Raw genomic sequence first — 26417 nt, 5'->3', positions numbered from 1 at the left:
GGTTAGGGGTGCTTAATTGATGAGAGCCCCTGCAGTTAAGTTCATGGCTCGGCACACATGCTGTGACCGTTATTGTAATAAAGGGTTAAACTTTATTACTTCCATGTTCCTATGTTTTAACCTTTCAGATATGTGGGTGTATTGCAGTAGTTCAAACAAATTGAAAGTATGATAATAAAAGGAATTTACTTAGCTTGGTTTAAAGATGTATTACAGATGACAAAATGGATAAATACAACATCATTCCAATCCAGGGGAGCCTGTAATTTCATTTAAAACTCCTGGACAGTCTTTTGTCTTCCATATATATATTCTCTCTCTCTCTCTCTCTCTCTCTCTCTCTCTCTCTCTCTTCTCTCTCTCTCTTCTCTCTTCTCTCTTCTCTCTCTCTCTCTCTCTCTCTCTCTCTCTCTCTCTCTCTCTCTCTCTCTCTCTCTCTCTCTCTCTCTCTCTCTCTCTCCTCTCTCCTCTCTCTCCTCCTCTCTCCTCTCTTTCTGTGCTCTCCTCAGTCAGTGAGCTCTCTGTGTCACCCCGCTGACTCCGCTCCGCTAGAATCACAACTCCACAAAAAACAAAATGTCGCCAACCGTCCGTCTTACCACTAGTTCCCGTGTATTTCTGGGCAAATTCCTCACTGTTCTCATGATCATTGAAACTCCACGAGGTGAGCTCGTGCATAGAGCCCCAGACCAAGGGAGATTGACCGTTATTTTTTGTTTCTTCCATTTGTGAATAATCACGCCAACTGTTGTCACCCTCTCACCAAGCTCCTTGTGTAGGTCTACAATCTTGTCCCTGATATCCTTGGACAGCTCTTTGGTCTTGGCCATGGTGGAGATATTGGAATCTTGATTGCTTCTGTGGACAGGTGTCTTTTTATACAGGTAACAAGCTGAGATTAGGAGCACTCCCTAAGACGGTGCTCCTAATCTCAGCTCGTTACCTGTATAAAAGAGACCTGGGAGCCAGAAATCTTGCTGGTTGAAAGGGGGATCAAATACTTTTTTCACTCATTAAAATACAAATCAGTTTATAACTTTTAAATGCGTTTTTCTGGATTTTTTTGTTCTGTCTCTCACTGTTAAAAATAAACCTACCATTAAAATCATAGACTGGTCATTTCTTTGTCAGTGGGCAAACCTACAAAATCAGCAGGGGATCAAATACTTTTTTCCCTCACTGTACTGTATGTTCTTGCAGTTCATTTTCTTTAGAAAGCAGCTACAGCCTGAGTAGATGTGACTGTCCCCTGCCAGCAACCTCAGAGAAGGACCTTGCCTTTTAATGCTCCTGGAAAGTTTTGTTGAGCTTTAAAGCATAACCCTAACTCATTTAGAAAGCCTCTGAGTGTGTGTGGTGGGGAGATTTTGCAGTTAGTGAATTCTTCATTATTTTCTTCTGCCCCCTTTTATCCAGCTATTCGGCATGAGGGTCTGTACAATCGTCCTTACGTCTTCTCTATAAATGTCCCATCTGTAACAAGATATCCACTTGATGTGGCAGCTGACTCTGTAGATGATATGCTGGACTGGGTGAAGAAGATCAAAGAGGCAGCCCAAACTGCAGATGCAAGGGTAAGTTAAGCTAACACATTTCTTTCCATTGCTCTCTGTCCCCCACCAAGGTTGGATGACCTGTGTTGCTGGTGCCTATTAGGGATGGGCAAACGGTTCGGCCCGAACATAAGTTCGGGCCGAACTTTGGTTGTTCGGATGTTCTGCAGAACACTGAACAATATGCGGTGTTCAGGGAAAATCCGAAAGCTGCCGGAACACCGTTAAAGTCTATGGAACATTAACATGAAAAATCAAAAGTGTTAATTTTAAAGGCTTATATGCAAGTTATTGTGATAAAACGTGTTTGGGGACCCGAGTCCTGCCCCAGGGGACATGTATCAATGCAAAATAAAGTTTTAAAAACGGACGATTTTTCGGGAGCAGTGATTTTAATAATGCTTAAAGTGAAATATTTCTTTAAATTTCATACCTGGGGGGTGTCTATAGTATTCCTGTGTTTAGAACAGTCCCTGCACAAAATGACATTTCTAAAGGAAAAAAAGTCATTGAAAAGTACTAGCAGCTATAATGAATTGTCAGTCCTGGCAATAAAGATAAAATAAGTCATTGAAAAAAACGGCATGGGATCCCCCCAGTGCATTACCAGGCCCTTTGGGTCTGGTATGAATATTAAGGGGAACCCCGAACCAAAATTTAAAAAAAAAAATTGCGTGGGGGTTCCCCCAAATTCCATACCAGGCCCTTCAGATCTGGTATGGATATTAAGGGGAACCCCGCACCAAAACTTTAAAAAAAAATGGCGTGGGAGTCCCCCTCAAAATCCATACCAGACTCTTCAGGTCTGGTATGGATTTTAAGGGGAACCCCACGCCAACATTTTTTAAAAAAATGGCGTGGGGGTCCCCCCAAAAATCTATACCAGACCCTTATCCGAGCAAGCAACCTGGCAGGCCGCAGGAAAAGAGGGGGGGACGAGAGTGCCCCCCCCTCCTGAACCGTACCAGGTCACATGCCCTCAACATGGGGAGGGTGCTTTGGGGTAGCCCCTCAAAGCACCTTGTCCCCATGTTGATGGGGACAAGGGCCTCATCCCCACAACCTTGCCCGGTGGTTGTGGGGGTCTGCGGGCGGGGGCTTATCGGAATCTGGAAGCCCCCTTTAACAAGGGGACCCCCAGATCCCGGCCTCCCCCCCCCCCCCCTCGTGGGAAATGGTAATGGGGTACAACTGTACCCCTACCATTTCACAAAAGTGTCAAAATGGTACAAAATACAAGACACACTTTGGGACAAGTCCTTTATTAAAAAATAAAAATGTCCCACGAAGTCCATTCATCTTCTCTCGCTCCGCCGACGGACCGAAAAAGAAAAAAAAAAGAAAAAAGCCGTGACCGACCCGCCTCCATGGGAGGCACCCGCCGTATGACGCGTCTTCACTTTGACAGTTCTTATATAACTGAGGGTGGGGCCACACAGTGACGTTCCCGGGTGACCCCGCCCCCCTCTGATGCACGGGGACTTCCCCGTGACTTTACCGGGGTGTCAGAGGGGGGCGGGGACACCGGTTTATGGTGTGTGCATTCAGAGGAAGCAGTGCTAAGGGAGGGTTGAGGGTCAGATTTTAGTGTTTGCCACCAGTGATTGTAGTGGGGAGATGTAGCTTGGGGTCTCTATCTCTTCTGTGTCTTCTGTGTATTTATTTTCCTATTATATATCTTTTTATTAGCTCACAGAGGGCAAAATTATGGAACGGAGGAAGAAAATTGCCCTGGAACTCTCTGAACTTGTCATTTATTGCCGACCTGTGCCATTTGATGAAGAAAGTAAGTGACTTTTATTTGTATATGTCTAATACGACACATGATTATGTAGCAAGACAGTATTTTACAATTGATTCTTACTAAGGCGTTACTATGTGCCTGTAATAAGTTGTGAGGTCTTGCCTGTTCTATCCCTTTATCAGGTCCGTAATATGTGGCCTTAAATGCAACCTTTATTTCAATTTACAATAAAGTGTAAGGCAAGTCAAAACTAAGCTTAAATCCACTCCCACCCCCATTCTAAGCCTATTCTAACCACCCTGGGAAGATGTCTATACTTGCCGGTTCTGGAGTTGCTCTGTAATGGTCCCATGATCTCTCCAGCTTTGGCTTTATTGTAGAGGAGAGGCAGTGACAATGGCTTCAGTGCCTGTGAGGTGACAGCACCCATAGGCTTACTATGGGGCATCCGTTGTTGGCTGTCCCTCCTCTACACTGAAGCTGGCACGGAGACCCGGTCATGTAACCGGACCACAGCGACTTCAGAATAGGCATAGCATTTTCCTATTACGGGGTAGATAGAATAGGGGTGGGAGTTGATTTAAAGTTGTAAAGTCTCTCCAATGCCCTCTGTTAGATAATGCTATGTTGCCCAGTGTGTTTTTTTTTTTTTTTTTTTTTTTTTTAAGCAGCTGTGTAACTTATTACATAGCACCAATTGGTGCTCACGTGACCGCCCAGATCTCTTCCAGGGTGACAGCTACAGTGTGAGATGGTAAGAACTCCCGCTGATGTCAGCCGCGAGGAGAGAGCCGGGTGGTCACGTGAGTGGCGATCAGTGCTATAGTATAAGGTACACAGAGGCTTTTTTTTTTTTTTTTTTTTTTTTAATTAAATTTTTTTTTTAATCGCACACACACTGGGGAACATAGTATTCTCTAACAGAGGGGATTGGAGAATCTTTACACTGGTATTCTATCATCAGGAGGAGAGGCTCTGGGAGCGGGGGGCGGACAGACAGAGGAGAGCTGTGAATGACGGAGGCATGTAAACTCACCACGGTGTCAGGGCTTAGCAGCCATGATACACCGTGGTGAGTTTACAAGGAGGAGGGCAGAACTAGGCAGGATCAGCCAGGTATTTCAGGTGATACAGGGGGCGAAATTGCACAAGCACTGTGCTGTATAACAACATGCTTTCAAGGAACAGGATCTATTTTTTAAAATTATTTTTTAGGGTTACAAACGCTTAGTTTTTGACTTGCCTTTCATTTTAAATTTGTAGAAGGCAAAGCCACATAACATACATTTTATATCAAAACTTGACGTGTTTGTTACACTTCACTAGATTGAATAATGGACCTTACAGTTGAGGGCTGTCTATACAGTGCAAGAACATTGCCTCATTTCATACATGAGTCTCAGTACAAGCACTGTGTCTATTATAACATTAATAACTTGTTTTATTCCTAGAGATCGGCACTGAGAGGGTATGCTATCGGGACATGTCGTCCTTTCCTGAGACCAAAGCTGAGAAATACGTCAACAAGCAAAAAGGCAAAAAGTTTTTGCATTACAACCGACGCCAGCTGTCCCGCATCTACCCTAAAGGCCAGCGTTTGGATTCCTCTAACTATGACCCCATGCCCATGTGGATTTGTGGCAGCCAGCTGGTAGCACTCAATTTCCAAACTCCAGGTGTGCAACATGTCATCTGACTTACCTGCTTTCTAGGGCATTCTCTGTGTAAAAAGGATGGGGGGGGGGTGCGGATTTAAATCTTCTCCCACGCCACATTTTGATCAAAGTTGCTCTCCAAGGGCTTTGCGGCATTGATATTCAGTTATCTATCCAATTGCTTCATTGTTGTCCTAGTTTTCAGACACAGAGATGACTGATCAAGACTACTGCATATGGTACTTGGTAAAAGAAGGATGCCGCTAACAAAAACTTTAGTTTGGTCTGTTGTACTGCATTTCAACTGTGGAAGCCGCCTTTATATGGTGGCTGTATAGGTCAGTCCACTCAAACTGTTGTTTCAGTTTTTGGCAGACGCTGGAGGGTTAAGACTATATTTTTATTTTTTTTGGGGGGGGGGGGGGGGTTAGGGGTGCTTAATTGATGAGAGCCCCTGCAGTTAAGTTCATGGCTCGGCACACATGCTGTGACCGTTATTGTAATAAAGGGTTAAACTTTATTACTTCCATGTTCCTATGTTTTAACCTTTCAGATATGTGGGTGTATTGCAGTAGTTCAAACAAATTGAAAGTATGATAATAAAAGGAATTTACTTAGCTTGGTTTAAAGATGTATTACAGATGACAAAATGGATAAATACAACATCATTCCAATCCAGGGGAGCCTGTAATTTCATTTAAAACTCCTGGACAGTCTTTTGTCTTCCATATATATATTCTCTCTCTCTCTCTCTCTCTCTCTCTCTCTCTCTCTCTCTCTCTCTCTCTCTCTCTCTCTCTCTCTCTCTCTCTCTCTCTCTCTCTCTCTCTCTCTCCTCTCCCCCTCTCTCTCTCTCTCTCTCTCTCCCCCTCTCTCTCTCCCCCCTCTCTCTCTCTTTTCCTCTCTCTCTCCCCCTCTCTCTCTCTTTTCCTCTCTCTCTCTCTCTCTCTCTCTCTCTCTCTCTCTCTCTCCCCTGTTTGAGCAATTTACATTCTCTCAGAGTAAGGGAAATGAACTTTAATGGCATCCCAGTCTTAGTTTGTAAGGTTCAGTATTGAGTCGGCCCACCCATTGTAGCTATAACAGCTTCAACTCTTCTGGGAAGGCTGTCCACAAGGTTTAGGAGTGTGTCTCTGAGAAGACCTGGCTCGCAGTCTCCACTCAAATTTATCCCAAAGGGGTTCTATGGGGTTGAGGTCAGGACTCTGTGCAGGTCAATCACGTTCCTCCACCCCAAACTCGCTCATCCATGTCTTTATGGAACTTGCTTTGTTCACTGGTCCAAATCATTTGATGGAGGGGGATTATGGTGTGGGGTTGTTTTTCGGGGGTTGGGCTTGGCCCCTTAGTTCCAGTGAAGGGATTTCTTAAGACATTTTGGACAATTTCATGCTCCCAACTTTATGGGAACAGTTTGGGGATGGCCCCTTCCTGTTCCAGCATGACTGTGCACCTTTCAGAAAATGTATATGTTTCGAGCCAAAAATTATGTTTTTACGCATGTGAAAAATGAAAAAGTTGGTCAGGCAGTGAAGGGGTTAAAGCTAGCAGCATAATTTATTTTGTTATCTATAATATCTCATATGACTATTCTTTTCTGATGCAGATAAGCCCATGCAGATGAACCAGGCCCTGTTCCATTCAGGAGGTCGCTGCGGTTATGTTCTGCAGCCAAACTGTATGCGGGATGATGTATTTGATCCATTCGACAAATGTTCCGTTCGTGCATCGGAGCCAGTTAATATCTGTATCGAGGTAAGCACTAAGATTGCTTCATTGAAAATTACCTGGACCTATAAAGTGCATAAATTTTCTTTGGAAAATCAGATTTTGTGCCTTCTGTGATCTGATGGGGCCACAGAATATTAACTTTCGTGGCTGGGAACCTTCTTTTCTTCTGGGAATTTGCTTTTCTTGCACTCATGCGCATTTTGTTTTCAATTATATTTCTCGCACGATTCTCCCATCATTGAAAATCGTTCATTTTTCAAAAAAATGTCCAATCACTCAAACTCGATGGCCGCACTAAAGTCGACTGATGCTGTGGCCCACTAAATGGTGCGAAATTCGAACAAAAATCCTTAGTTGAGATTTTCGAAAAATTTTGTTTTTGAAATGCGACTCAAGTATGGCCGGCTTTAGACACTGCTGTGCTCTAGGCACACCTGAATGATGTCCTTTAGTCCCACCTCTTGTGCCTTGAGAATATTCTAGTATTAATCTAATGCTAGAATGCCATATATAGGAGCCAACATGGGATCTTGCAGAATTCAACCACACATGTCGAGGAGAGAAAATTGGGTACATTTGTAGACTTGGTGCTGCCCCCAGCTTCCCTAGGTACTGGTCCACAAGTTCCATTATAGAAATGCTGATAATGGCATTGCTTACACATAAGCAGACTGTTCTGTATACATTTTTGCTGGGCCGGTTGACAGTATCTGTTTTATGTTTGCAGATTCTAGGTGCCAGGCATCTGCCGAAGAACGGTAGAGGTATTGTGTGCCCATTTGTGGAGGTTGAAATCTGTGGAGCAGAGTATGACAATGCCAAGACCAAAACGGAATTTGTAGGTGAGACAACTGCCTTCTGGGTTGTACATGTGCCACTTGGTACACAAATCAAAATGACACCTGTTTAAATTTTTTAGATCCTATTTAAGGGGTTGTGTGGAGTGATTGTTATATGTCTAGGCAAGATACATGCTCTCTGGTGAAGGACATAATCTGTGTTAAAGTTCCACTGACATGTTATTTTTTTTGTTTGTTTTTTAAACATTTGATAAGTTCAAAACCTTAACCTATAATACTCACATCTTTTTAAAATTTCGTCCCCTGATGTCTGGTTTAATATAAAAAAATGTATATCATTGCTTCCTGGCCATTCCCATATTGCTTGTGGGCATGTGAAGCCCACAAGCATAATGTTCCAGGATACGGTGCAGCTGAGTGACCAGCATGCAACGCCCATTCTCGCGCAGTGCGTATCGAAGCGCCGTAAACTTCTCACATTGCCATCACAATGGGCAGCGTCGTCAGAAGTGCCCGCCCCATTGTGATGGCAACGAAACCCTCTCCGCTGCCCACTGACTCCTGGGAAATGATGACATACCTCTCCCAGGAGCACTAGTGAGCACGGGCGCCGAGGGAAATGACGTCAGGGAGAGGAAGAGGCAGATTACAAGGCACCCCTTAGCAACAACCAGGAAAGAGTAAGTTAAAAAAAAGTTTTCCAAATGTTTTTGCTTATATTTATTGCTGATGAATACTGCAAAGTAAATTTTATGGGTGGAGCTCTGCTTTAAAACACTGGTTTGATTGGCTCTGAACATCAGAGAAGATTCACAACGCAGCTTTTTTCTGTGCCACTGATATAAGGCACATGTTTAACCTCTTAACGCCGGCGCCTCCCGGCCCTTTAAGAGGTTTATGATGCAGAGAGACAGGGTGGGGCCTAAGACCACGTGACTGCCGTGAGTGGCTTTCGCATCACCGGTTAGGCGTCAGTAACTGCGGGAGTATGCACAGCAATTCACGCAAATATGTGGCCCCTCCTTGCCAAGGACCACTCGCCGAGAGTCTGCATATTTGCGTGTAGTCGGTGTCAAGGGGTTAACAGCAGTTTAGGTTTTAAAACACTGAGGGGGGGAGGAGGGGTATAAAATCTTTTACTTTAAAATTTGTGATTACTATTGCAACACCCACTCAAAAAAAAAAATACAATTCACATGGGTTAGGTTATTTATTATTTTTATACAGGATTTATATAGCGCTGACAGCTTGTGCAGCGCTTTACAACATTAGGGCAGACAGTACATTTACAATATAATTCAACACAGGGGGAATCGGAGAGCCCTGCTCGTTAGAGCTTACAATCTAGGAGGGAGGGATTGGACTTTTGACATGCTTTATACACAATTTATACAGTCACATGAAAAAGTAAGTGCACCCCCATAGAATTGTTGACTTTTTCAACATATATTAAAGGCAAACAGATCTTGATTCAAATCGTGCCTACAGATAAAGGTGATATATTTGAATAAATGACACGTACAATTGACATGGTGTATTCATTTTCATGATCTAATTAACTAAAATGTTAATTTGTCACATGGAAAAAGTAACTGCTACAACCCTACATTTACCATCACTTCAAGTTCCTAAAATTGATATTGAGCATTCCAGATTAAGTGCCAATGATTAGACACCACCCCCCCTTCCTTGGAGAGTGTGTGCAGGTACAACCTGTCTTATTTAAAGCGGAGTTCCACCCAAAAGTGGAACTTCCACTTTAAGTGATGGTGACCTCCTGACATACCACATTTGGCATGTCATTTTATGGGGGGTACCCTGTTTTTACAGGCACCCAGGCCGGAAGGAAGTTCACCTCTCCCCCCTCCCTCCCCACAATCTTCTGGGGCACGTCACAGGTCCCAGAAGATTGACCGGCCATTCACAGCGCACGGCTTGCGCATGCGCAGTACGCGCATGGCTGTTAAGCCACAGCCAGGCGCCCACAATTAGAATGCTGGCCCCTCGGAGAGGAGCGAGGTTTCGTGCACCCAGATAGCTTGACCATGGGACAGGTGAATGTCTGATTATTAAAAGTCAACAGCTACACTTTTTGTAGCTGCTGACTTTTAAATGGGTGGAACTCCACTTTAAGCACTTGCTTGCACACCGTATGACATCATATGATAGACCCTAGATCTCTCCATAAAGAGGACCTGTCATATGATAGACCCCAGATCTCTCCATAAAGAGGACCGGTTATGGCCCATGCTGTCACAAGGGATGTTGTTTATCCCTTTTAATAGCAGTAAAGTTAATACAAGAAAAAAAAGCAACAGTGTAAAAAAATTGTTTTAGATAAAATAATAAAAAAAAAATGAAAGAAAAGCCTGTGCTTATGTGCAAAAGGGAACGCATACATAAGTCCCGCACGCATATGTAAACGGTGATTGCACCACACATGTGAGGTATCGTCCCAAATGTCAGCGCAAGAGCAATAAGTCTAGTACTAGACCTCCTTTGCAACTCTGAACTGGTAACCTGTAAACATTTTTCAAGCTCTGTCTATGGAGAATTTTAAGTACCGTAGTACCGTTTAGCACCATTTCACGGGCATACGCAATTTTAAAGCGTGACGTGTTGGTAATCTATTTACTCTGCGTAACATCTATTACATTTTACCAAAACATTGAGTATTATATTGTGTTTGTGTGCAATAAACTTAATGTGTATTTTTTTCCCCAAAACAATTGCATTTGAAAAAACGCTGCACAAATACTGTGTGGCCTAAAAAAAAATTGCAAAACCCATTTTCTTTATCGTACATCATGGGACACAGCGGCTTTATTAATTAATGGGTTATGGGCCACCTTCAGGTGTTGACACTGGTATACCAATACAGGAAGTTCACTCACCTATATAACCCCTCCTCCTACCAAGAGTACCTCCGTTTTTTTGCCAGTGTTTAAGGTGTTGGTCACGAGTGAAGATGTGCTCTGAGGAGCTCCAGGAGGGATCCATGCTGGATTTAAATTCCTCCATTGACCGGATCCATCCACGCCACTGAGGCCACGGGATGGTAACCAGGCCTCGCATAGAAGACTGAGGTTTTGCCTGTAACGCTTCTCTTTGAGGGCTGGACCCCAGGAACCAGGACTCGTTTTGGTCTTGCTACATTACCTAAAGTTGCTAGTTAGGGGTGCTATACAGGTCCAAAGGAGTGGAACCCCTTTTATAGGGACCCGGTCTTTGAAGGTTTACTAACGCAACCCGCCATGATGGGTGAAGTTTGGATCTGTCTATTACAGCAGTATCCTGCAGCGAGGATAAGGTAAGAGAAGAGGCCTAGGAACTGTAAAAAGTCCACCTATGCCTTTTCCTTCCATATATGTAAAACATTGTATGCCTTAAAAATATCTCCACTAGAGGTAGATTACACATACCTTGTTACGTTGCTTCCAGCAGCTCTGTGTCCGGCTATAACAGCGTGTGTGGTCCCAGCAGCCAGAGGGGGGTTCTTAGTTGAACAAATGGTGTTTCCTCTTCTAAAGGAACTAAGTGGGGGTACACCAGTAGATTCATAATGACATATTTTATGTATATAGATGGCTCCTACTAGCATTAGCTAAGGGCCAAATACCACTTTTTATATAGTAAAAAATCAGACTTGCCTTGTTAGATGAACTAGGTTTGTTGCGCCCCAGCCTTGTATTACAAGGCAGCATGTTCCTGGCAGGTGTCAGTGGCGGGTAATGCAGCATAGTTGCAGGCTCTGACGGCCAGCGCCGCCTCCTCCTCTTCGGGTCTGCATCTGCATCAGACCCGAATGCCGTCCATCCACGCGCGAACTAGTGTCGTTTTTTTTTTTTTTTTTTTAAACAAGGAGGGAGGCGGGATTGCAGAGGGGCGTGGTATAAGAAATAGGCGGCGACCACGTGTATCGCTTACACTAAGGGTGGTAGACACTGAGGACGCCTAATCAGGCTCTCACCTGAGGCTTTAAAGCACAGACGCTCTCAGTATCAGAAATCTCTGACTAAAGAGAGGAAGACTGACACACTAAGGGACACAAGAGCGCTGGGCACCTAAGGGATGATACAGGCATTTCCAGTACAGGAAATACAATTGTTACTCAGCATTAAAAGCTGATCTTTATGGTGGCATTTTTTTGCTAAAACTATTATTCAGCAGCTAGTATATTTTTTTAAGGTGCCTCTGCTTTTGTGCTTAGCACTATGACTTCCAGAGCTATCACAAAGGTACCAAAAATTCCACCCCCAGACGCTGGGAACTCCAGTCATGCTTCCACGATGTCGTCCTCTCCGGAGATACCAGACATGGCAAGCCAGGGTAAGTCATTAGAATCTATTGGTGGTGCAACTGCTTCTCACACTTCAGCCCCTGTATACATGACTGAAGATGCATTTTCCTCTGCCCTTCAGGGCTTAGAAAGAAGATTAGCGGCTTTAATCGCATCCTCCATCCAAGTGGATAGGAAGCGTGCTAGATCCTCCTCCCCCACCTCAAACCCTTTACCAAGGGAACAGTGGGGACAGGATGAAGTATTACCCTCAGGCAATCGCGAGGAAAAACAAGCCGATTATTCCTCTGCAGAGGAAACAACAATTGATGAGTCTTTTTTAACCTCACAGTCTGAGGTACAAACTCTTACAGAGATGGTTCGTTCCACTTTCATGCTACCCCTAACAGATTCGGCTGAAGGTCCGGTTTCTTCCTTGGGTTCTTTAAAACCTTTACAGCCTTTTCATGCGTTTCTGGTCCATGCATTACTAGAAAAGATTATTTATGCTGAATGGGATCATCCGGATAAGAATTTTCTCCCTCCAAAGAGATTCTCAGTTCTCTATCCCATGGAGGAGAAATTCACCAAAAAATGGAAGTTTCCAGCAGTTGACGCTGCGATTTTCAGTGTGAATAAAAGTTTAACTTGTCCGGTAGACAATGCACAAATACTTAAAGGTCCAACAGATAAAAAGTTGGAATTCCTGTTAAAATCCTCTTTTTCCTTGGCAGGGACCGTTACTCGGCATGCAATCGCAGCAATAGGCATCTGTCAGTCCTTAAAGCACCAGTCCGCAGAGGCTCTTAAAGAGGCCCCTGCACAATAGGCTCGTGAGTTGTCTGAACTACCAAAGGCATTAAGTTTTGCCATAGACACTATGAAGGATTCTATTCACCAGGTGTCCCGCCTTGCGCTTGTGCTAGTACACATGCGTAGGACCCTTTGGTTAAAAAAATTGGTCAGCCGAAGCACCTTGCAAGAAGCTTCTGACTAGTTTCCCCTTTCATGGGGAGTGACTATTTGGCGATAATTTGGATAAATACATCCAAACGATTTCTAGTGGAAATAGTACTCTTTTGCCAGTCAAAAGAAAGTATAAACGTACTTCATTTAAACTGACTTTTTCTCCTGTGTCAGGGGCATCCGCCTCTAGGCAGTGGCGACGGCCTCCGCCGTCAGACTCTAGAGGAAAACCTCAGGGTCAGGCCCAGGCTCAAAAGAAGACCTGGGGCCGGAAATCTGCAAAGCAGAATACTAAAGCCTCATCATGAAGAGGCGCCCCCCCCTCACCAGAGTGGGGGGAAGACTTCTGCATTACTCAGAAGTCTGGCAAAGGGAAATTCAGGACAGATGGGTTCTCTCCATGGTGTCTCTAGGATACAAACTAGAATTTTGGGAGTTTCCACGTCTTGTTTTCTGAGATCAAATGTTCCCAAAGATCCAGGGAAAAGGCAATGCCTGTTTCAAGCATTTAGACTGATTATTGCCTCGGGGTGATCATACAGATCCCCACAGAAGAGCAAGGTTTGGGGTTTTATTCAAACCTGTTTACGGTACCAAAACCAAATGGAGATGTCAGACCCATTCTAGATCTAAGGAATCTAAATCAGTTCCTGAAAATCCACTCCTTTCACATGGAGTCGATCAGGTCAGTGGTCTCCATCCTACAAGGAAGAGGACTTCTGGCATCCATCGACATCAGGGATGCATATCTGCATGTCCCTATATTTCCCGCTCACCAAAGGTTTCTGCGATTTGAAGTAGAACAGCAGCACTTTCAGTTTGTAGCCTTGCCTTTTGGGCTAGCCCCACAGCACCTCGGGTGTTCACTAAAGTACTGGCCCCACCTCTAGCCAGGTTAAGGGCACAGGGCATAACAGTCTTGGCGTACCTAGACGATCTATCTATCAGTGGCTCGCTTGGAGCAAAGTGTACGCATTACAACCAGTTACCTGGAAAGTCTGGGTTGGATCCTCAACCTAGAGAAGTCTTCCTTTAAAACCGCTAAGAAAGCTGGTGTATTTGGGCCTGATCATAGACACCGCCCAGAAAAAGGTGTTCTTGCTTTCGGCAAAGATCAGCTCCATACGAAAGCTGGTGCGGATGGTCAGGTCGAAAAGAAATCCCTCAATTCGCCTTTGCATGAGGTTGTTAGGAAAGATGGTGGCTTCATTCAAAGCAGTCCCCTATGCCCAGTTCCATTCGAGAGTGTTGCAAAACAGTATCCTGTCTGCTTGGAACAAAACGATCCAAGCTTTGGACTTGCCAATGCGGCTATCCCCAAGAGTGTCCCAAAGTCTCAGTTGGTGGTTACTAACCCAGAATTTGCTGAAAGGAAAAACCTTCAGACCAATTATCTGGAAAGTAGTAACGACAGATGCCAGCCTTTCAGGCTGGGGAGCAGTACTAGAGAAGACTACTGTTCAGGGATAGTGGTCAAGAACCGAAAGAGCCTTGCCCATCAACATCCTAGAGATTCGGGCAGTGCGTCTGGCTCTGAAAGCCTGCTGTGGCCTATATCAATCACCAAGGGGGCACCAAGAGTCTCTCAGCACAGAGAGAGGTGAACCATATTCTAACTTGGGCAGAAAGGAATATTCTGTGCCTATTGGCAGTCTTCATTCCGGGAATAGAGAATTGGCAGGCGGACTACTTAAGTCTCCAGCAGTTATTCCCAGGGGAATTGTCTCTTCACCCCAACATTTTTCGGGATGTTTGCCAAACATGGGGGACTCCGGACGTAGATCTTCTAGCATCCAGATTCAACAGGAAGTTAGTCAACTTTGTGTCCAGGACAAGGGATCCACTCGCATGCGGAACAGATGCATTGGTAACCCCGTGGGATCAGTTCTCACTTATCTATGCATTTCCCCCTATTCAGTTGCTGCCACGACTTCTTTGCAGGATCAAGCTGAAAAGAAAGCTAGTAATTCTGGTAGCACCAGCATGGCCCAGAAGGTCATGGTACGCAGAAATCATAAAGATGGCAGTGGATGGTCCGTGGTCCCTCCCACTAAGGCCAGACCTGCTCTCACAGGGACCGATATTCCATTCTACTTTACGGCTGCTAAATTTAACGGCCTGGCTATTGAAACCCATATTTTGAAGAAACGTGGGCTTTCCGGGTCAGTTATCTCTACTTTGATTAATGCAAGGAAGCCAGCGTCCAGAGCTATATATTATAGAGTCTGGAAGGCGTACGTTTCCTGGTGTGAATCCAAGGGTTGGCACCCTCGGAGATATATCATAGGCAGAATTCTTGCCTTTCTACAATTAGGCCTTGAGTACTATTAAGAGCCAAGTCTCAGCCTTATCGATTTTATTTCAAAGACCACTTGCTACGCATTCTTTAGTCCGGGGTTTTATGCAAGGGGTGATGCAGATTAATCCACCAGTTAAATCACCTTTAAGCCCTTGGGACTTGAACTTAGTTTTGTCAGTGTTACAAAAACAGCCATTTGAACCGATACAGCATATTCCCTTAGTCCTTCTGACAAGGAAGCTGGTATTTTTGGTTGCTATATCCTCAGCAAGGAGGGTTTTGGAATTGGCTGCTCTTTCTTGTAAAGAGCCATATTTGATTTTTCATGAGGACAGGATGGTGTTACTCTCTTGTCTGGGGTTTTTTACCAAAAGTAGTCTCAGGTTTCCACCTGAACCAAGATATTGTCCTGCCATCGTTTTTTCCAAAACCATGTTCCAGGGAAGAAAAGTCACTACATTGTCTTGATGTGGTGAGAGCAGTGAAAATCTATTTAAAGGCAATTGCTCAGATTCGTAGGACTGATGTCTTATTTATTCTGCCAGAGGGTTCTAAGAAAGGACAGGCAGCGTCAAAATCCACTGTCGCTAAGTGGATTCGACAAGTGATAATTCAAACTTATGATTTAAAGGGTAAGATTCCCCTGTTTTCAAGTTAAGGCGCACTCTACCGGTTAGTGCTTCTTGGGCAGTGCGTCACCAGGCCTCCATGGCTCAGATCTGCAAGGCCGCAACTTGGTCTTCAGTACATACATTCACAAAATTTTATCAGGTGGATGTAAGGAGGTATGAGGCTATCGCCTTCGGGCGCAGTGTGCTGCAGGCAGCAGTATAAGTCCTCAGGTCTGGGGGTGCCCTATGGGTTGTTTCTCCCTCCCCTCAAATAGCATTGCTATGGGATGTCCTATTAAGTAATTGCTTAAGGCTCTGTGTCCCATGATGGATGATAAAGAAAATAGGATTTGTATAACTGCTTACCTGTAAAATCCTTTTCTTGGAGTACATCATGGGACACAGAGGTCCCTCCCCTCTTTTGTGATTTAAGTATATTGCTTTACTACAAAAACTGAGGTACTCTTGGTAGAAGGAGGGGTTATATAGGGGGAGTGAACTTCCTGTATTGGGTATACCAGTGTCCATCACCTGAAGGTGTCCCATAACCCATTAAGTAATTACTTAAGGCTCTGTGTCCCATGATGAACTCCAAGAAAAGGATTTTACATGTAAGCTATTTTTACATGTAAAAAAAAAAATATATATATATAGATATAGAGAGAGAGAGAGAGAGAGATACAGTATCTATCTATCTCTATGTATGTATGTATGTATGTGTGTGTGTGTGTGTGTTTGGGGGTGTCAGAATCTGCCTGATAGGGAAGTGGTTAAACCTCAGATAATCTAGAGTCTGGCGTTCTGTTAGCATGTGTGGTGGTGTCATGCCCAGATCAGTAGTGCTCTCTAAGGCCCACAGAATGTTTTGGATGCCTAGGAGTCTAGCAAGGGATTTAGTAAGATAACCTAATGAAATAAATTCCACTGTAAGGAAAATAATTTTACAATTGGAGTAGATTTCAAATGACTTCTAATTTGCCCAGTACTGGTCGGCTCACCAAATTCAACTCAACCCAAGAGCTGATTGTTTAATGCTAAAGAGAGTTGTGTTAAGAAAAGTCTTTGCTATCTGATCAGAACTTTAGAACATGGCTATAGTTTGTCATTGAAAATACAGGCAAATTCAGCAGGTCTTTTAGAATACACAGTAACAGTAGAAATGTTTGCTGCAAACTGAAGACTGCATTTCAGGCGAGCCCCATAAGAACTGTAAAGCATGGTGGTTGATATGGCATGTTTGGAGTTTCTTTGTTGCTTCAGTGCCTGGGCAGGTCGCAGTCATCAAGTCAAACTATATGTTCTGCATCATATCATGTGTCTATCCAAAAGTTGAAGCAGAAATTAGTCTGTCCATACGCTAATAATCTGAAGCACACTCGCAAAATCCAATAAGGAATGGCTCAAAAAGGAGAGACCGAGAATTATGAACTTCCATACTCCCAGCCTTGATTGATCCCAATTGAAAGTCTGTAGGGGGATTTTGGAACAGGCAGATCATACAAGGAAACCCACAAACCTCTTGAATAGTGAGAGTTTATTGGCAGAAGCCTGGTGGGTAGTTGTACGAAATGCCATTTCATGATTTCTGATAAAGGAGGCAAAACCAGCTTCTGAATTACTTTTTCCATAGTACACCATTGCATCTATTGACATTTTTGTTCAATAAATATGATTGAGAAGACCAATTTTGTGTGTTTTTATCCAAACATATCATAGTTACATAGTTAGTCAAGTTGAAAAAAGACACAAGTCCATCTAGTTCAACCATATAAAATAAAAAATATACAATCCCATATACCCAATCCTATACCCACAGTTGATCTCTGGAAGGTGAAAAAATACCAGAAAAACAGGATCCAATTTGCTAGAGCAGGGGAAAAAATTCCTTCCTGATCCCAGAGGCAATCAGATTTTCCCTCGATCAACTTTACCTATAAATGTTAGTACCCAGTTATATTATGTACATTTAGGAAAGAATCCAGGCCTTTCTTACTAGATATCACTTCTATCTTCAGGCACTGTTTGAATAAAGATCTAATATTTTAATGTTCAAATATGTTTAGATTGTAAGCTCTTATGAGCAGGGCCTCTTGTCTTGAATTGTATTGTAACTGCACTGTCTTTTATTTTGTAAAGCATTGCACAAACAGTTGGCACTCTATAAAGCCTGTATATGTTGAAACTCCTTCTAGTACCTTCAATTAACTATTTCTATTTAAAAACAGTTGATAATGGATTGAACCCAGTTTGGCCCCAGAAGACATTCCAGTTCCTTATTTCCAACCCAGAGCTTGCCTTCCTGAGGTTTGTGGTCTATGAGGAGGACATGTTCAGTGATCAGAACTTTCTAGCCCAGGCATCCTTTGTGGTTCGTGGCCTAAAAACAGGTACAGTAGAGAGGAGACAGGGGGCTTTGTACATGTGGTTTTCATAGCAAGGTCATTTAGAAGGTCGCATCTGTATTTTGCAGGATACAGATCAGTTCCACTGAAGAATAATTACACTGAAGACTTGGAGCTGGCATCCCTTCTCGTACATTTAGATATCTACTCCAGCAAGGTGAGTGACCTTAATGGTTGTGTAGTTTATCACTTATAGGACTAAGGTGAGCTTAGTTATTTGACCCCAGTAATTGATGCAGTGTGGAAAGGGACAACTGGGTAAACTGTACTTGGTTCCTTCATTGACAAAGACCTTGGTGTATTACAGATGTGTATGTTTATGAGACTTCACACTTTATCCAAAGTCGCATCCTCCTTCATAACAACCTTAACACCTTCCCACCCAGCCTATAGCAGAATGACGTCCGGGTGGTGGCTTTACCAGTCTGAGTGGATGTCCTACAATGTGCTCTCATGAAGCGGGGCTGCGCATCAGCACGATTTGTCACCGGCTGTGTCCGGCTAACTGATCAGTGTACCGGCTTGCTGCCGGTACCATGTGACCTCTGTGACCAATCACAGCAGTTATAAACAAGGGTTGGCTTCCTTTCATGCCATCCATTGTGTACAATTGTGTTGCTAGCTGTCATTCGTCAATGTGAACACAGACAGGGCCAATCACAGCCTATCTGTACCATGTGATTAGCTTTGACAAATCACAACAAAACAAACTGAATCGGTTTCATTCAGTAAAATGCTTGCTTTATAGCAATGTAATTCTGCTATAAGCAATCATAATGTGTAAAAAAAAAAAATAATCACTTCCCCAGAGTAGTGCAATGTTACTATGGTAACATATTGCTCTTGTTACAGTGTGTTAAAAGAAATTGTGAAAAAAAGTAAGGTTTTTTTTTTTTTTGTACTGTCATCAATGTCCCTAATCACTGCCATACCAGTTATGATAACGGTGTACTGTACTGGGGATAATATGTAAAAAATAAAATTAATAAAAACTTTTTTTTTTTAATTTCCAAAAAATGAAGACCTAAATTTACAACTTCAAAAATCCCACCACCCACAATGCCTCTTATTAAATACCTTGGATAGTCTACTTTCCAAAAAGGTAATTTGGGGGGATTTCTGTACTGTCCTGGCATTTTAGGGCTTCAAGAAATGAGATGGGCTGCACATCAGGCTTGGTCTATTTTCAGCTATATACCATAGTTTGTAGACTTTATAACTTTCCTACAGACTAAATAATATACACTGATTTGGGTTATTTTCACCAAAAAAAAATTGCAGAATACTTTTTGGCCCAAATTTATAAAGAACAATTATTTTTTTGCTAATTCTTATAACAAATGAAGAACACGCAAAAAATAAAAACCCAATGGTGAATAAATACCACCAAAAGAAAGCTCTGGTTTGGGTACAGTGTTGCACGACCACGCAATTGTCATTCAAAGTGCGTCAGTGCTGAAGACTGAAAATTGGCCTGGGCAGGAAGGGGGTAAAAGAGCTCAGTATTGGAGTGTTTAAAGAGGACTTTGCATCCAAATGAAAGGTTAGCATATCTTGTAGACCCCTCAGCCTCCACTTTGGATACATAATATAATGTATTAAAGAATGTTACTTCAACCCATAGTGGCTATTTACAGATTGGTAAAAATAAGTTGGATGATTTCTGATTGGTTGCATGGGTTAGTGTATTTTGTACATCAAGCCTGTTTGATTTCCTGTTGTCTCAGATCCTGCTCATAGAAACAATATTTACTTAATAAATTGCAGCAAGAGAATGGGGAAATTAATGGTGCAGCAGCACCGCGTGAGCGGATCAGTGACCCCTCAGTTGGCCGATTACGTGATGGACTGGGAGATTCTCGATACCCCGCACATCAGCTAGATGAGTTCCGAATGTCACAAGAACTGGCAGATCCTTTCGAGAGAGAGAGGAGGTAAGACCAGGGCACACATGCACACATGCACACACTTCCCAACTATCTCAGCTGAGGTTTATCTAAAATCAAGAACAAAAATCCAGTCTATTGCAACTCATCAGTCCTTAGTGGTGGTGGCTGCATTAGTTGCTTTATTTTCAGGATTTCTTTTTTCACCTGGTGATCCCACCTGTTCTAGATGGCATTGCTTGCTCGTTGTACTGATTCTAACATCGTTGTCACCCTATGACAGGAAGTGTGTTAGGACTACAGAAATGCTCACTCTCCTCTTCTCCATAATATTGGGGTTGGAGTAGTTCTGAAATCCTTCAAAAATGCTGTTTGCGATAACATTGCAGGGTGTGTAAAACATGGGACAGCACTGGATTTCTAGCAGGATCATCAGGTCTTTTTTGGGGGGTTTTGCACTAATTGAACAAATTTTTTTTTTTTTTTTTTAAAGAAAACCTGCATGGGGAGAAAACTGCGAGCCTACCTTTGCAAACTTTATGCAAATGCTAGTTGCCTGGCTCTTGTGCCAACCCAAAACAAAAAAAAAAAAAAAAGTATAACTATTCTTAAATGTTGTTTTTTTTTATCATATTATTTCATTAATTTGTGTCTAGTGGCAATTTGTATGTTATTACATACATCTCAACTTTCTCATGGAAAATATTAACAGTTCTTTGTGCCCTTGCAACAATCCCATTTGAAAGTTATAAAAAAGTTTAAAGAGCCATTTGACCGACGACCATGGGTGACATTAGTGTTTTGTTTTTGTTTTGTTTTTTAATAAATGCGACCCCGCCCACATGTTCCTCACTTCAATATTGGTTGAATAAGAAGATCATCATAACTGGTTAATAGGTGAGTATGAGAGGGGGCTTGGCCAGAGCCAGCCACACGTCCTGCTTTTCTGGGTTACAGAGCGAATAAAATATTACTTAGATTTACACATCATGGGTGTGCTGTTAAGTATTACTATGTACAGATTATAAACATTTAAATATTTGTGTTCTTAGCAAGCAATACGTAAGCTTTAAAACAAGCTCTACACTTATCCCATGTGGCTGCAGGCACTGTGGAGCGGACCATCCCCAAAGTTTCCCTGCAGTCTTCTGGGACACATCTCAGGTCCCAGAAGACTGCAGGACTATTAACAAAGTGCAGCAGGCATCCGGCTGTGAAGACGAAAGCAGCATAGCCGGCTGCCCACAGTTAGGATGCTGGCACCAGGAACTGGAAAGCTTGTGAAAAACTTGCCCAGGTGAGGACGGGGCTGGATCCCTGGACAGGTAAGTGTAATTTTATTAAAAGTCAGCAGCTACAGGATTTATAGTTGCTAACTTTTAATTTTTTTTTCTCCAGAGTGAACCATTTCTGGACCACCCGCCTTCAATGGCAAAGCGACCTGCTAATTGGCTGTGTCCAATCACAGCCCAGGGCCCTGTGTTGACCGCGCAATTACCAGTTAAAGTAGTGCAATGCTCAATAGCAATAAAGAGGGTAAAACCTTCCGGAGCTGAGGTGGCTAAGGAGTGCTGTAAGTATGGCAATTAACAGGGCCAATAAAATATCAGTGCCGGTGTTCTATCACTAGTAGGGTACAATACCCAAAAAGCAGATTAAATAAAGCATGTTTATGCGCCTTTTGTGAACTGAGATTTAAAAGATAGGAGCTACATAAGGTGTGGTATTAAAGCGGAGTTCCACCCAAAAGTGGAACTTCTGCTTTAAGTCCTCCTTACCCCCTTCTATGCCACATTTAGCATGTAATTTTCTCATTCATTCATTGACAGACACAGCCTTCTTTCTATCTTCATAACGATAGGGTTATATCGCCTCCGCAGGAGTAGGACTAGGCAAAACAAAAAAAAACACTTGGCCACTCCCATGGGCTGTCCACTATATATATATATATATATATATATATATATATATATATATATATATATATATATATATATATATATATATAGTTTCTACACAGACTTTCTCCGATTTCAGTAGGCGTTTATACTATCGGAAGTCTGCTTTGGTCCGGACAGAACGTTGATTTATCTGAGCCTGACCGGGCTTCAGCTCTGGCCAGCGTGTTTCTTCCCCTGGATAGACTCCAGAAGTGGCATGCGGCGTTTGTTTCATTTACTATCCGGCAGGTGGGCTCCTCTGCGGATCCACATGTGGATGTCGGGTCTGATGATATCTACCCTTTTTTGAGGCAAGGTCATTTGCACAGTTCCATGTAGGCTCCCTTCGGGGAAATCCTGGCATAATGGGTCAAATACCCAAGGTCTCTGAACAATCGGATTCAGCTGAGTCAGGAAACCAGAGGTTTCCTAGTCTGGGGGCTTCGTTCTCCGGTTCTTCAGTGGGGAAGATCCTTTCTCCCCTTATATTGAACAGGGTTACCACCAATACCAGTCTGTCCGGGTGGAAAGATGTCCTGGGACTGAGCTCGGCTCGGGGTCGTTGGACAGTGGTGGAATCCGGACTGCCCGGAACTTCAGTTGATCAGACTAGGTCTGGATCACGGACGGCTCAACTTCGGGGGGCTCCCAGTATGGATCCAGTCGGACAAGGCAACAGCGGTGGCTTATGGCCCTCACCAGGGTGGACCAAAAAGGCTGTTGGCGACCCTGGCTGTGGCTAGTATCCTCCTCCGGTGGGCAGAACGTCTAGTTCCGGCCCTCTCCGACGAACGCATTCCAGGAGTGGAATGCGGTCAGATGGATACCTCAGTTGGCTAGGGTTGGGCCGGGGGTGGGCCTTTCTTTGGGCCGAGTTTCATCAGACCTTGTTCCTTTTAGGTGGCTCCGTTTTTCCTACCTTCATTTATGGAGGGATGAGCAGGAATAGGCCTTGAGTACCATAGAGGGCCAGGTGTAGGCCTGGGCAGTCTTCTTCAGCGTCTCCTGATCTCGCACTCCCTGGTGCGTGCCTTTTTGTGCTAGGGGTTAGACATCTGTTTCCACCGGGGTGGTTTCTTCCACTGCTGTGGGATCTGAACTTGGTGTTTTTCGGTTCTCCAAAGGCCTCTCTATCTTTCTCTCAAAATATTCGGGAGGTTCCACTGCTTACTCTGTCTCGACCTCTTGGTGGCTATCGGCTCTACTCGCAGGGTGTCGTGAATGGTGGAGTTATCTTGTCGTTCACCTTACCCAGGTTTAGGTGATGCTTCGTCCTTTCTTTACATAGTTCTGTTCTTGGATTTCCATTTGGATAAGGACATTGGGTTGACTTCTTGTGTCCCTGGTCAGCACATCCCAAGGAATTGGCTTTATCTGGCCGGGATGTGTTTTGGGGGATTTGGATGTATTTACCAGCCACTAAGTCTGTTGGTCTGGATGGATCGGACAGATGATGTCTTTGGGCTATCCTGTCAGGGATCGGTTTCGTCCTTTCCCGGTTAGGGCGCATCCTTCTTGGGCAATTGGTGCTTCTTGGGCCTTCTGTCATCAGGCGCAAGTTGGCAAGGCGGCCACTGGTCATCGGTGTACATTTTCACAAGTTCTGCGAAGTGGATGGTTTGGCATCTGCAGATGCCTCTTTTGGCTGTAAGTTTTTTTGCAGGCCTCTGTTTAGAGGGTCTATTCCCTCTTGAAGGGGTATGGTTCAGATTGGGTTCCAGCGTGTCCTGGGTGAAGTTCCTGTTACCTGGTTGGCTCTTGTATTAGCCTTGCGATTTTTTTATTTTCCCACCCCTCACGTTGGCACTGCTTTGGGACGTCCCTATGGTTATGAAGATAGAAGGTTGTGTCTGTCAATGAACGAATGAGAAAATAGGATTTTTTTATTTGCCGTAAAATCAGTTTCTTTGAGTTCATTGACAGACACAGCACCCACCACTCTATGGAGTTCTTTTGATACTTCTATTACTGCTTGCTACTAAACTGAATACCTAGAGCATGGAGGGGGTTATATACTGACTGTGGACGACCCATGGGAGTGGCCAAGTGTTTTTTGTTTTCTTGTTCTGCCTAGTCCTACTCCTGTGGAGGCGATATAACCCTATCGTTATGAAGATAGAAGGCTGTGTCTGTCAATGAACTCCGAGAAACTGATTTTACGGTAAGTAAAAAATCCTATTTTTTTGGGGGGGGAGCAGGTATCTAATTTTGAGAGGTACCTATCTTCCACTTCTGCTCGGACTGCCTAGGCGACTCAAGCGGAAGTTCTCCTCTTCCCCTCCCTCCCTGCAATCTTCTGGGACACGTCACAGGTTCCAGAAGACTGCGGGACTAGTAACAAAACGCTGCAGGCAGCCGGCTGTCAAGCTGAAAGCAGCATAGCCCACAGTTAGGATGCCAGCGCCAGGAACTGGAAGGTTTGTAAAAAATTAGCCCAGGTGAGGACTGGGCTGGATCCCTGGACAGGTAAGTGTAATTTCATTAAAAATCAGCAGCTACACTTTTTGTAGCTGCAGACCTTTAATAAACACAAAAATTACTGGAACTCCGCTTTAAGGAAATAACTGCTGATTATGCCCAGCCATACATGGTGCAAATTTCTTTCCAGCAATCACTGGTTGCTGGAAAGAAATTTGCACAATTCCCCCATCAAGACTGACAGGTGAATCCCTCCAGCCGGGTCATTGTCTGCTCCTGGGAGAAGTCAGTTAATATTGCTAGCAGCCGCTAGCGATAATCTTAAGAGAATCCAGCAGGCTGGTTGTGTACCCAAATTGATCAATCAACTTGGTGCATTCATCCCGCCCATTAACGGTTCAAATTTTTTCCAGTTCCTCCTGATCCGGCCGAGATTAGTATATGGCCAGCTTAAAGCGGGGGTCCACCTATCTATCGTGTTTTTTTTTTTTTTTGAGTTCATTCACAAACTTTTCTTATCAGCATTACATACTCACATATTGTGTGTAATATGTCCGCCTGTGTCAGATTTCATCGGAAAGAATAACTTATATTATTCACTGCAGGTGGTTTCCATTTTCATTGTGGGCATTTGAAGCCCACAAGCATTTATTTCCTGGATGTGGTGAATGCTGTGCTCCCAGCATTCACTGCTCGTTCCCGCACATGCTCAGTGGCATCCTGGGAAGCCTGAGACTAGCTCCCAGGAGTCTGGGAGAGGCTAGAAACACGCCTACTCCCACGGGAGGAGAACCAGGCAGTGCAAAGAAGAATAGAAAAATAAAAGGTAATTACAGCAATTTACATTTTTTTAAACGGCATGTCAGCATCTAGGCAAGGAAGAGAATACATACAGATATTGTTCAAAATTTGGGTGGAACCCCGCTTTAAGCGGAAAGCAACTGAGAAACTGAGCCCTTTGTACCAAAGAATGCATTACTCTTAACATTGTATTCACACTGTCACTTACCGGCAATCGAGCAATTCAGTCTTACCTTGCTGCTCTGTTCTGTGCAAAACCTGCCGTTGCTTTGGTTTGAGTTAGCAAATATTGTTGCCTCAAATATTTACAACCATCCTCTTTCCTATTGTTGCAGAATGCCACGGAAGACGCGCCTAAGTGGAGATAACAGATTGTAGGCTGGTGGTGAACGGAGTGTTAATGTTTATGGAGGTCAGCAAGACTTTTCTATGGACAGAATCTGGATTCTGTCTACCCTTCGCCCAGGCGGAAAAAGTGCCTCAGTCGGGATCTCTGCTGCATGGAGATGTGAACTTTGCACATTCAGCAACACATACTTTTCCTCTAAGATGACCCCCCAGTGGGTGTTTTTTCGTTCAGTATCTGATGTTTCCGCAAAGGGAACTGTTTATCTGCAGTACAAGCTGTAGGAGCTTTCTATATATAATGCCTTGTATATGCGTGGGGCTGATTGCGAAAGCCAAGTTTTCTGTCAATCCATTTCAGAGCTTTGGGCAGCCTTTTTCTTCATATTCACTCATCTATCAACTGTGAAGAGAGGAAACTGAAGCGTTTTATTGTCCCCGACGTCACCTGTCCTGTTATTGCCGAGTACATTCCAGAGTGAGAGCCACGTTTTATGGACCATTTTCAATGTTATGTACGTTGCAACATTATATTTCAGGTTCCGTTTTTACAGTTTTGGTTTTAAATAAAACATTCTGCCTTTAAAAGGGGTCAGTTCGGAGTAATACAGTTTTGGGAAGATGATGGTTGTATCTTGACATCTGTTGGTGGACAGTCTTAAGATTTGCTTGAAAAATTAACTGTTGACTTTTTTTCTAGCCACTATGAAGGGGCTTTTTTTCTGCCTCCTGGGGGTCTTACAGAAATGAAGGAAACGGAGTTTAGGGAGCAAGGGAATTATAGTGGACCTGTCACTTTGCCCTTAATCTGTATCCACAACAAAAGCTGGGAAGCTATAGAGGACAGATGATCCTTGTACGAAACAAGAGCAGGTCCTATAGCAGCTAATTGGATCCTCCATCTTCAGGTCTCAGTGGAGGATGAGGAATGGTAGAGATCTACAGACAATGTGAATTGTCACTCTCCTTACAGGCTTCATGTTTTGA

General features: G+C 43.6%; 1 protein-coding gene across 1 annotated transcript in view; it reads left to right on the top strand.

Annotated features, from left to right (window-relative positions):
• The window catches only part of PLCG1 (phospholipase C gamma 1), a gene marked incomplete in the record, with an annotated part of 173941 nt that extends 147923 nt beyond the window's left edge, over positions 1–26018 (top strand). Inside the window, 9 exon segments of the mRNA XM_073606385.1 lie at positions 1417–1574; positions 3243–3339; positions 4749–4973; positions 6559–6707; positions 7411–7525; positions 17864–18025; positions 18109–18197; positions 19808–19974; positions 25421–26018. Coding sequence (XP_073462486.1) covers positions 1417–1574; positions 3243–3339; positions 4749–4973; positions 6559–6707; positions 7411–7525; positions 17864–18025; positions 18109–18197; positions 19808–19974; positions 25421–25463 — 1205 coding nt within the window.
• Between the last annotated feature and the right edge of the window lie 399 nt (positions 26019–26417).

Source organism: Aquarana catesbeiana, linkage group LG12 (genome assembly GCF_042186555.1).
Source record: "Aquarana catesbeiana isolate 2022-GZ linkage group LG12, ASM4218655v1, whole genome shotgun sequence".
Lineage (NCBI taxonomy): Eukaryota > Metazoa > Chordata > Amphibia > Anura > Ranidae > Aquarana > Aquarana catesbeiana.
The sequence above is the reverse complement of the archived record's forward strand: the minus strand, read 5'-3'. Positions and strand labels throughout refer to the sequence as shown.